This window comes from Ailuropoda melanoleuca, chromosome 2 (genome assembly GCF_002007445.2).
Source record: "Ailuropoda melanoleuca isolate Jingjing chromosome 2, ASM200744v2, whole genome shotgun sequence".
NCBI classification, from domain to species: Eukaryota; Metazoa; Chordata; class Mammalia; order Carnivora; family Ursidae; genus Ailuropoda; species Ailuropoda melanoleuca.
Genome location: NC_048219.1, coordinates 161849068 through 161860169, shown reverse-complemented (window position 1 = coordinate 161860169; position 11102 = coordinate 161849068). Strand labels below are relative to the sequence as shown.

General features: G+C 40.7%; 1 protein-coding gene across 2 annotated transcripts in view; it reads left to right on the top strand.

The window, feature by feature from the left end:
• The first annotated feature begins 6102 nt into the window (after window positions 1-6102).
• Window positions 6103-11102, top strand: part of GTF3C3 (general transcription factor IIIC subunit 3) — a 37129-nt gene continuing 32129 nt past the window's right edge. The window contains exons 1-4 of one of the 2 annotated variants that reach the window (XM_034654891.1): window positions 6103-6276; window positions 7121-7232; window positions 9544-9734; window positions 10718-10841. In XM_034654891.1, the coding sequence (XP_034510782.1) occupies window positions 6175-6276; window positions 7121-7232; window positions 9544-9734; window positions 10718-10841 (529 nt within the window). In that variant the 5' untranslated portion in view covers window positions 6103-6174. The remainder of the gene's footprint in view (window positions 6277-7120; window positions 7233-9543; window positions 9735-10717; window positions 10842-11102) is intronic. The other variant, XM_002920029.4, reaches the window with a different exon arrangement.

Genomic DNA, 11102 nt, shown 5'->3' with positions numbered 1-11102 from the left:
TATCAATAATAAAATATTTATGCAAAAATAGATTTCTGCATCTGGTTTCATTTGTTCTGTTTTTTTTTTTTAAGATTTTATTCATTCATTTGAGGGAGAGAGAGAGAGGGACAGCATGCACCAGCAAGGGGGAGAGTCACAGGTAGAGGGAGAAACAAACTCCCGTTGAGCAGGGAGCCCAACGCTGGGGCACGATCCCAGGACCCCAGGATCAGGACCTGAGCCAAAGGCAGACTATTAACTGACCGAGCCACCCAGGCAACTCTAATTTGTTCTGTTATAAGTAGTTGTATATGTGCCTGTTTTCCCTGGAGTGTTGTGAGGTCTTTGTGATCAGAGATCATATCTAAGCCATTTTTATTTTCCAGCACCTAGCACAATGCTTTGCATGTTGCACGTGTTCAATGGATATGTCTTGAAGTGAAGTAAAGGTGTGCTATTCTGCTATTATTCACACAGTAATAGAAGTTGCTTCTAGTTAATGTCAAGATTATGTTTCTACCATTTAAAAGATATAAGTGATTACTGATGATGAGCTATTCCTCATAAAAATATAAGCTATTCAGATAAAGGGTAGAGTGGTAAGGAGTGTTTTATCACTGTCCAGTTCTATTCAAGTACTGCTTTTGCCTTTCTCTTTCACCACCCCCACCTTGGGTGTCAATACCTCCACAAAGGGAATGCTTATGTTTGGGACCTTTGAAAAGGAAGAGCGTCCACATGGACTTTTAGCTAGGAGCTTACAAAGTCTCAAGGCAGGAGCATGCATCCTTCTTCTGGAAAACTCCTCACCATTGGTAGGTAGCTGTTGATGGAAGGCCTGCACTCTGTACTGACTAGAGTTTCTTGGTGGTGTTGCTATTGGCAACTGGGGAATGACATACAAGTCTCCACTTGTGTGACCATTTAGCACACCTGGTCTTCAGACACTGTATGTCAGTCATTTCCCCACTCCTGCTCCATTATTTTGAAAACCAAAACTTCCCTTCACACATTTCTAAAAGTCCACTGGGGAAGTGATTTTTATCTTGGCTGAGAGCCATTGCTAGGAAAACAGCAGAAGTGTCATGTTTCCTCCAATGAAAATGTTTTACATGTGATCCAGGTTCTCAAGGGGCCCATGGTAATTCTTTACATAGGTCTCTGACAGCCTTTCAACACTGACTCTGTTTCTCTTTGATGAGTACCCCATTCTCAGGACATGGCCAGTCATCCCCTACCCCATATCTAGGGTAGTCAAGAACTGTTAAGGGTGTGAGGTTCTCGACTTGTAAGCCGCACGCTATCCTACCACAATATCAGATTCTGTCAGACATGTGAGACTCTTGGGCTGAGGCAACAGACTTTATAACTCATGGTGCTGCAGGCAGCATGAGTTTTACATCCACATTGGTTCTCCTTGTCTCCCAAGTATCATGGGAGCCACATAGAGTGTGTTCAAGTATATACTGCATACAAGTGGGTTTGTGCCATAGCTGAGGAACCCCAAACTTAGGAAATTCCCACTTTTATAAAGGGCTACTAGCAACATGCCCAACCTTTGCCCCAGAGGGGCAATATTTATTGTACTGGTCAGAAAACAAATCCATCCTCTGCCCCAGAGAAAGACAATTTCTCTGTCTTTCAAGGTTGTTTGTTCTACAGACATCTTTGAAAATATAGCCCAGATTGAAAGTTATCACAAGCTTTTGCAGAGAAATGAGATAATTATGGAAAAATTATCTCCCCAAAAGGGTCACACCCTTCCATTTCCTCTCCTTGACAAAGAGAAAGGATGGAGTCATCTTCTTCTTGTGTACTCTTAATTCTATTGTCATAGCACAAATTCAATGTTCTGCTTTCTTCAGACATTCCATTTTGATTCCCAAAAGCAGTCAGAAAGTCTGAAATGTTTCTTCTTGCTATTTTCATTACTTCTAGAACAATTCCACTTCATCTCAAAGTAATGCGGATGCCACTGACTCACCAGGGGACAAATCACTTACAAGGAAGTGGAGAAAAGACAAACAGAAAGATTACAATTTTATAAGATATATTGCTGTAGTCTGAGTTGTAAAAGAAATTTTGTGTCCACAACGTGTTCCGTAGCAGTGTTTAAAACCAAATTCATCTTGCTGGACACGTCTCCAAAGGCAAGGGAAATAGAGGCAAAAATGAACTACTGGGACTTCATCAAGATAAAAAGCTTTTGCACAGCAAAGGATACAGTCAACAAAACCAAAAGACAACCAACAGAATGGGAGAAGATATTTGCAAATGACATATCAGATAACGGGCTAATATCCAAAAGTCTATAAAGAACTTATCAAACTCAACACCCAAAGAATAATTAATCCAATCAAGAAATGGGCAGAAGACATGAACAGACATTTCTGCAAAGAAGATATCCAAATGGCCAACAGACACGTGAAAAAGTGCTCAACGTCACTCAGCATCAGGGAAATACAAATCAAAACCACAATGAGATACCACCTCACACCAGTCAGAATGGCTAAAATTGGGACGCCTGGGTGGCACAGCAGTTAAGCGTCTGCCTTCGGCTCAGGGCGTGATCCCGGTGTTCCGGGATCGAGTCCCACATCGGGCTCCTCCGCTGGGAGCCTGCTTCTTCCTCTCCCTCTCCCCCTGCTTGTGTTGCCTCTCTCGCTGGCTGTCGCTATCTCTGTCGAATAAATAAATAAAATCTTAAAAAAAAAAAAGAATGGCTAAAATTAACAAGTCAGGAAATGGCAGATGTTGGTGAGGATGCAGAGAAAGGGGAACCCTCCTACACTCTTGGTGGGAATGCAAGTTGGTGCAGCCACTCTGGAAGTGTGGAGGTTCCTCAAAAAGTTGAAAACAGGAGCGCCTGGGTGGCTCAGTCATTAAGCATCTACCTTCGGCTCAGGGCGTGATCCCAGGGTGCTGGGATCGAGCCCCTGCATCAGGCTCTCTGCTCCGCTGGGAGCCTGCTTCTTCCTCTCCCATTCCCCCTGCTTGTATTCCCTCTCTCACTGGCTGTCTCTCTCTCTGTCAAATAATAAAATCTTAAAAAAAAAAAAAGTTGAAAACAGAGCTACCCTATGACCCAGCAATTGCACTACTGGGTATTACCCCAAAGATACAAAGGTAGTGACCCGAAGGGGCACCTGCACCCCAATATTTATAGCAGCAATGTCCACAATAGCCAAACTATGGAAAGAGCCCATATGCTCATCGACAGATGAATGGATAAAGAAGGTGTGGTATATATATACAATGGAATATTACACAGCGATCAAAAAAAAAGAAATCTTGCCATTTGCAATGAAGTGGATGGAACTAGAGGGTATTATGTGAAATAAATCAATCAGAGAAAGACAATTATCAGATGTTCTCACTGATATGTGGAATTTAAGAAACAAGTCAGAGGATCATAGGGGAAGAGAAAGAAAATGAAACAAGATGAAGAGGGAGACAAGCCATGAAAGACTCTTAATCTTAGGAAACAAACTGAGGGTTGCTGGAGTTGGGGGAGGATGGGGCAACTGGTTGATGGACCTTGGGGAGGGTATGTGTTGTAATGAGCACTGGGTATTATATAAGCCTGATGAATCACAAACCTGTACCCCTGAAACAAATAATACATTATATGTTAATTAATTGAATTTAAATTTAAAAAAATTAAAAAATAAAATCCATTTTGAAGTCAAAAAATTAAAAATAATAAAAATAAAATTTAAAAAACCCAAATTCAAACTTTAAACTATAAAAATCCTATTGGTTTATTCAATGAACCATAAATTGGGCATCATCTAACAAATAGAAAGGAGCTCCAAAGAGCTATACAAAATAAAAGACTTTTGTAGCTAGAAGAAGGTGGGACAAGGAAGTTACTAGCAGAGAGTGGATTGTTTGTGGCAAGGTCACCTCCTTTTAGTGGACAGCAGAGGTCTTTCATGCAGTGAGGTCACCTCACTAGTGCTGACCTGGTAATCACCGATTGACCAGTTTAAGATTCCACTCCTGAGGGGTGCCTGGGTGGCTCAGCCATTAAGTATCTGCCTTTGGCTCAGGTCATGATCCGGGGTCCTGGGATTGGGCCCCACATTGGGCTCCTTGCTCAGCGGGAAGCCTGCTTCTCCCTCTCACACTCCCCTTGCTTGTGTTCCCTCTCTTGCTGTCTCTCTCTGTCAAATAAATAAATAAAATCTTAAAACAAAAAAAAATTCCACTCCTGAGAGAGGCTGAAACTGTAACTAAGTTAGGTATTAAGTCTTGGTTTTGTGATGTGGGTTTAGCACAAGTGATTCCATTTTGGGTCTGTTGTCTCTTTATCAATAGAATAAAAGCTGTCCTTCCACCCCATGCTTCTTATTCTCTATTCTGCCCAACATGAATCTATAGCTTCACAAGTGTTATTCCATCTTCCAGGGAGCTAATAATGAAACAACTTGGTCTAAGCCATCTGGGTCTTAGGAGGTGAGCATCTTTCCTGCTCTTGACTCCCTTCTTTTCCCCTAGGAGCGGTAGGACCAGACCCTTGACTTCTCTTAGGTGCAGTTCCCTGATTGCCTGGAGAAATTCAGGAGAGAATTTCCCTATGAATGATTTCTGTTGAGAACCTTAATCCAACCCACCCTGCTAGCCTCCATATTTTATGCCAAGTAGAGTCTTGAGGATTCTTCATCATGAGAAAGGGGATGACTTCTAGCTGTGAGGTATTTTTCTCTCACCTGGAAGTCTTGGAGTCATGGCTCTCATTCTGCCCTCATTCTGTTGCTTATTCTCATCTGGATTGTAACAAAGAGGAGCTAATGGCTAAGTGACTGGCTCCTTGTAACTTGTCTTTAAACTTAGCTTTATGTCAAGATGCATTCCCCATACCTCAACACTTTCCCATTTCCAACACACTTTGAATTCCATCTAATTTAATTCATAAATGTGTTTTGAGCACAGATTACTAGAGTTCACAAAGATGCATCAGGTAGTACTGTTCTCAAGAGGTTGATAGTGTCTCTAGAACCGGACAGCAGAAAAATAGTTATAATACAAGGTAAAATACAGAGCATAGTGTTCAGGAGGTGAAGAATAGTTCTACTGAAGGGAGGCCATATACCATATTAATTCCACGCATGACATTTGGGGTCAGATAGGCCAGGGTTCACATCCTGGCTCTGCAGCTTATTAGATAATATGGGACTTTGGCTTTAAGAATAGCAACATCCGGGGCGCCTGGGTGGCACCGCGGTTGGGCGTCTGCCTTCGGCTCAGGGCGTGATCCCTGCATTGTGGGATCGAGCCCCACATCAGGCTCTTCTGCTGTGAGCCTGCTTCTTCCTCTCCCACTCCCCCTGCTTGTGTTCCCTCTCTCGCTGGCTGTCTCTATCTCTGTTGAATAAATAAATAAAATTAAAAAAAAAAAAAAGAATAGCAACATCCGTTTTTAAGGATTATTTTGAGCTATGTATGTAATATGCATAAGCCAGTACACGGCCTATAGTAAATGGGCAAGAGTGTATGGTAATCACATTAAGCATTTGATTCTTTCTAAAAGTTTGTTAAGAAAAGAAGAAAACTTAGGTAGAACTCATAGGTGGAACATGAAGCCCCAATATTTACGGACTGAGAGGGGGCCTGAGGAAAGGGAGTTTGAGGATTCATGGAAGACAGGAACACGGATGGTGCCCTTGGTGGAGGAGATGAGATTTCGAGCACAAACTGCCAGAGGACTCTCGCCTTCCGTGGCAGGAGAAAAATGGAAAGTGTAACGTACGTGGCAGTGCAGATGGTTCAATTAATAATCACTACAGCAAACTTGAAATTAAAGAACAAACATTCAGAAAAGGAAATGGATTGGGAGTAAGAATCCTACTGAAGAATTGAGGGAAACGATCTAGATTAAGGAAAATTTCTTTAAGGATTTTTTTTTTTTTTTTTAACTCCCCAGTCATCTTAAATAGGAGGTCTCAGCCAGCGCCCCACGCCAGGCCCGGACTACCGGACTCCCGCCCAGAAGATCCCGCTCGCGTCGCCTGGAAGGAAGCCGGACCAGATGCTCCCGCGGAACCCGAGCGCGGCGGCTGCAGCGCCAGCCGGGCCCGTTTTCCAGGAGAACGCCGGGTCGCTTCTCTCGGCGCCCCGGAGCAGGATAAAATCTTGCTTTTCCGGTGTTCTCCTCCGGTTCCTGGTGCTGTATAGCTGCACCCCGCAGACATGTCGGGTTTCAGTCCGGAGCTCATCGACTACCTGGAAGGGAAGATTTCCTTTGAGGAGTTCGAAAGGCGGAGAGAAGAAAGAAAAACCCGCGAGAAGAAAGTGAGGCGATGCTAGGCCAGGATTCTCCTGTCTTGTCGCCCTAATACACCTAGGTTTTGGGGGCTCAGAGGGCCCCATTTGTTGTGATGGGGCGGGCCGGAACTCCCAGCAGCTTCTTCCCCTTCTTACCCAAACCCCGGTTCTCACCTCTCATCCTTGTGCTAAGCTTCTCTTTAAAAATTTCCCCCACCAAAAAGCTTGTTTCTGTGGTAACCTCTTCTATCACTCCCTCTCTTTCCCCACCCCCCTCCTCCCTCACCCAGTCAGTTTCTGTTTCTAGTCGTAGCCTTGCCGCTAAATTTTTTTCTGCTCACGTCCCTGCTTTACGCGGCAGTTAATTTCTCAACCGAGGGTCAGTTTCTGACACATCTCCCAGTGGTGTGATGTAATCTTCCATAAAACGAATTTTCTTGTCTGATAACAGAATCTTCAGTCACATAATTTTTCATACTTTAGAATATCTGAACTTTCCTTATCTTCTCGCTTATATGAAGTCCGAGGGAAAATAAGAATAATCGCACCCTTTGAAATTAACTGTTGGCTTCTTTCCTAATTCATGCAGCTAACGTGATCCATCTCTTTTCATTTAAAAAGTAGGATACAATGTGTAGATTCATGAAATCATCAAGGTATTTTAAATTATTTTTTACAAGTAACTGATGCAGACAGCCGTGTGGATGAGATCTAATTACTCTGAAATGCTTTGACTATTCAAATTTGGATTCCACTTACTGTATGTGTTTGCAGAGCTCAAGTTTTATAGAAAATGAGGGAAATGTTCTATTCCCAACTGGAGAGAACTAAATCTGCATTATTTTTTGGAATCGTTAATTTTCAATCACAGAGTCTTCAGGAAAAAGGAAAGTTATCAGCTGAAGAAAATCCAAATGACTCCGAAGTTCCATCATCATCAGGAATCGACTCCACCAAATCACGAGACAAAGATGTCAACGAAGGTATGTTAAAATCATTTGCCACCTGTACTAAATATTAAGTACCTAATAATTTAATGAAAACATTATTTTTCCATTGCAGTGGTATTTTGTTGTTGATTACCTGGTCTATCAGTAGCATAGTGCATGGTGTATAATAGGTGCCCAATAAATATTTGTGGAGTTATTGAATATGGTGATGGTTACTTTTGTGGGTTATTTTTGTGGAGGAGTGTTTCTTTTTTTTTTAAGATTTATTTATTTAAAGTGAGCATGCATATGCCTTAGTTCAGGGGAAGGGGCAGAGGGGGAGGGAGAGAATCCTCAGGCAGACTCCCCACTGAATGCAGAGCCCCATGCCACGGATCCCAGGACCCTGAAATCATGAACTGAGCCAAAATGAAGAGTCAGTTGCTTAACCAGCTGAGCCGCACAGGTGCCCTGTGGAAAAGTGTTTCAAATTGACATCAGTATTTGGGAGCCTTTTTGGAGTCATTGTTTTTTAAATTGGCTCTTTCAGTTACTAATTACTTCCAGACTGTACTTCCCCAAGTTGTAATGGTTTATACTTCTATACAAAGTGGCTTCCAAACCACTGCTTTAGTTATAGGAGATAAGATAGAAATGCCGGAGTGGAAGTCCTGTTGGCTGCCCAGATGGGTCCTCACACACAGTACAGGTGTCTTAGTATGCTGCCTCATTCTAGGATCCAGTCCTCAGCTCTGCATGTCCAGATACTGGATTTAGTTAGTCCCAAACTAATTAAGGCCATCAGAGTCTAATTGATGAACTAGTATGCAAATTCATTAATTTCCAATGATTGACGTACCTTCCTAGTCATCAGAATACTGATAATAGTTCATAGTATCCATTTACCCATGACAAGTTACATGGGATACTGAACTATCAATTAGAGTAACTTTGTGTATAGTGTCTGAGAACTAAATTGAACTTTCTAATTCTAGGGAGTAGAAGTAGAGACTCCCCCCCACCCAAACAGCTCTCTTTACACAGAGAATATATACTAATAGGATAGACAGAAAACAAGCTTTATTCCAGCCTCCTTTGACCAAGGGGAGAAGAAAGGGCAAAAAGGAGGGCAAATTGGGGTTATAGTTTCTTACCTTTTCAGGCAAGTGGAGTGGAAAAGGGGGCTGAAGTTGTTCTAATAACTTGTGGGTCTTTCCTTATCTGCTGAGGGGAGGAATAGCTCTTCCATCATCAGGTCTTTGAGGTATAACTGTAGTAGCAGGCACCACTGGGTGCCTCCCAGTCCTGGGTGACTAAAGCTGCCCCTGAGAAGTGGCCATCAGGCCCTCCCTTAAAAAAAGGGACTGAGTCTATTCTTGCTCATCAGGAGCAGTCAGGCATACATGTATTAGATTGCCTCCGCTCCAATAATCCCATCAGTCCTTTTAAGATATAAAGCTCCCCATTTCCCGGGAAGAAATCATCCCAGAACTCTGTCAGGACCCTTGGAGAGTGTGAACATACATTCAGAACAAAAGAAGGGTAAGTTTTGAACAAATTTGACAAAGTCTCCTAATTGGAATATATGACCACCAGAATTAATTGTCTTTTTTTTTTCCTATACATTACTGAATATCGCTGTTAAATTCTTGCTCTTGAGTACCTTTCCTACACACCATGCAAATAGGGCCTTCTTTTAATCTAATTTTCAGTTCATTATTGCTGATAGAAAAACTACAGTTAATTTTTGTATATTGACGTTGAATCCAGGAACCTGGATTAATTCATGTGTTCTGGCAGTTTGTACATACATTCTTTTGGATCTTCTGTGTACATAATCACATCATTTGTGAATAATGACAGTTTTATTTCTTCTTTCCATCTTTATGCCTCTTCTCTTCTACATTATCCAGGACCTCCAGCAAAATGTTGAAAGGAGTGGTGATAGCATCCTCATCTTATTCCTAATAACTGAATAATTCACCATTAACTGTGTTTGTGGAAAGTTTTTTGTAGATACTGTTTATCAAATTCAGGATATTCCCTTCCATTTCTAGTTGACTAAGAATTTTTATTAGGAATGAGTATTGGATTTTATCAAATGCTTCTCCTTATCAAAATGATCATATGATTTTTTTCCCTTTTTTCCTGTTACTGGAATAAATTTTATTGATTGGCAGTGTTATATCTTACACATTTCTCTTTATATTTATTTGGGATGTTCAGAATTCTTGAAGATGATTGTTAAGATTTCATGAGAATGATTATTTGTTGCTCAGAATATGTGGGTTTTTAAAAAATTTTGTCCTTCTTTAAACATATTCACTATCTCATTTATCCAACATCCTCAATGTGTCTTCTTCAGGAGAAATGTCAGATGGAGTCAGTAAGTCAGTTCATAAGGTCTTTGCTTCCATGCTTGGAGAGAATGAAGATGATGAGGAGGAAGAGGAAGAAGAGGAGGAGGAGGAGGAAGAAACACCTGAGCAACCCACTGCAGGCGATGTGTTTGTACTAGAGATGGTTCTCAATCGTGAAACCAAGAAAATGATGAAAGTAAATACTTATTTTAGTATTTATAAATGGAATATAAAAATGTGACATAGTAATTGAAAAAGACATCTTTAAATTATACATATATTTGGAAAGAATTCAAACCATGATAAAGGAAAAATGGGACAACTTTTTTACTGGTTTCTTATGTTTCTTTGTAGAGATTTTTGAAAATGCAAAATCTCAATTATGCATGTGTCAAAATACACTATGGTTTTGCTATTAAAAAGTTCATATTATAACTTGACATCTTTTTTAAAGATTTATTTATATATACGAGCGTAAGAGCGCATGTATGTGCTTGGGCAGGGTTGTTGGGGTGGGGGAGTGGGGAGGGAGAGGATCTCAAGCAGACTCTCTGCTGAGCATGGAGCCCCATGCAGGGCTCCATCTTATGACTGACCGTGGGATCATGACCTGAGCCGAAAGCCAAGAGTCAGACACTTAACAGACTAAGCCACCCAGGTGCCCCAATATAACATGGTATTTTTTTTAACCAAGTTTATTTTGAGTAGATAAGTTTGAAGGAAGGAGGATCTTCATAGTTTATATTCTAAGAAGTTTCCTGGCACGTAAATCCATTTGCAGCATCAGGTTCTACGTTTGTTATTATTCTAAATAGCAATTAGTGTTTCCTGACCACTTTGGTTTTTGCTTTCTTCATATATTTTACTGTGCTTTGAACTTTATACTGTAGGAAGTTCGTTTTTGTTTTTTGTTTTAGTTTTCTGAGGTATTCCTTTTTGGAGAGTATTTTAGAATAATTTCTTTCCCGAGATTAATTTTAGACTTTTTCCTGAAATACAGACTTTAATGGTAATGAGTCAGTATTGTAGTCATTTAGTCCTTAGTTCTCAATTTACAGTATTGATAAGTTTTAAAGGGAAATTTCATTTTCATTATCTTCTGCATTTATTAATTTGGTTGGAATTGAAATCTAAGATATTACTATATTTTAGCTAAATGTCATTTTTTTTTCTATGTAGGAGAAAAGGCCTCGAAGTAAACTTCCCAGGGCTCTGAGGGGTCTCATGGGTGAAGCCAACATTCGCTTTGCTCGAGGAGAACGTGAAGAGGCGATATTGATGTGCATGGAAATCATAAGACAAGGTGTTTTTTATGGGGATTATTGATTATAGCAGTTTAATAGTGTGGCTTTTAAAATAAATGGAGGAGCACTTTACTGTACTATTTGGAAAATATATTCAGAAGCTTGGAGGTGATTGTTACAACAGTGATATGCCACTTTCACATTGAGTAGAAGTCATTACCAAGAAAATGAAAATCTGAATATGGCTTAAAGAAATATTAATATTTCTTGAACTCTACCAGGCTTCTTTTCTGTTTCTGTTTGTTTTTAATGTTTCATTT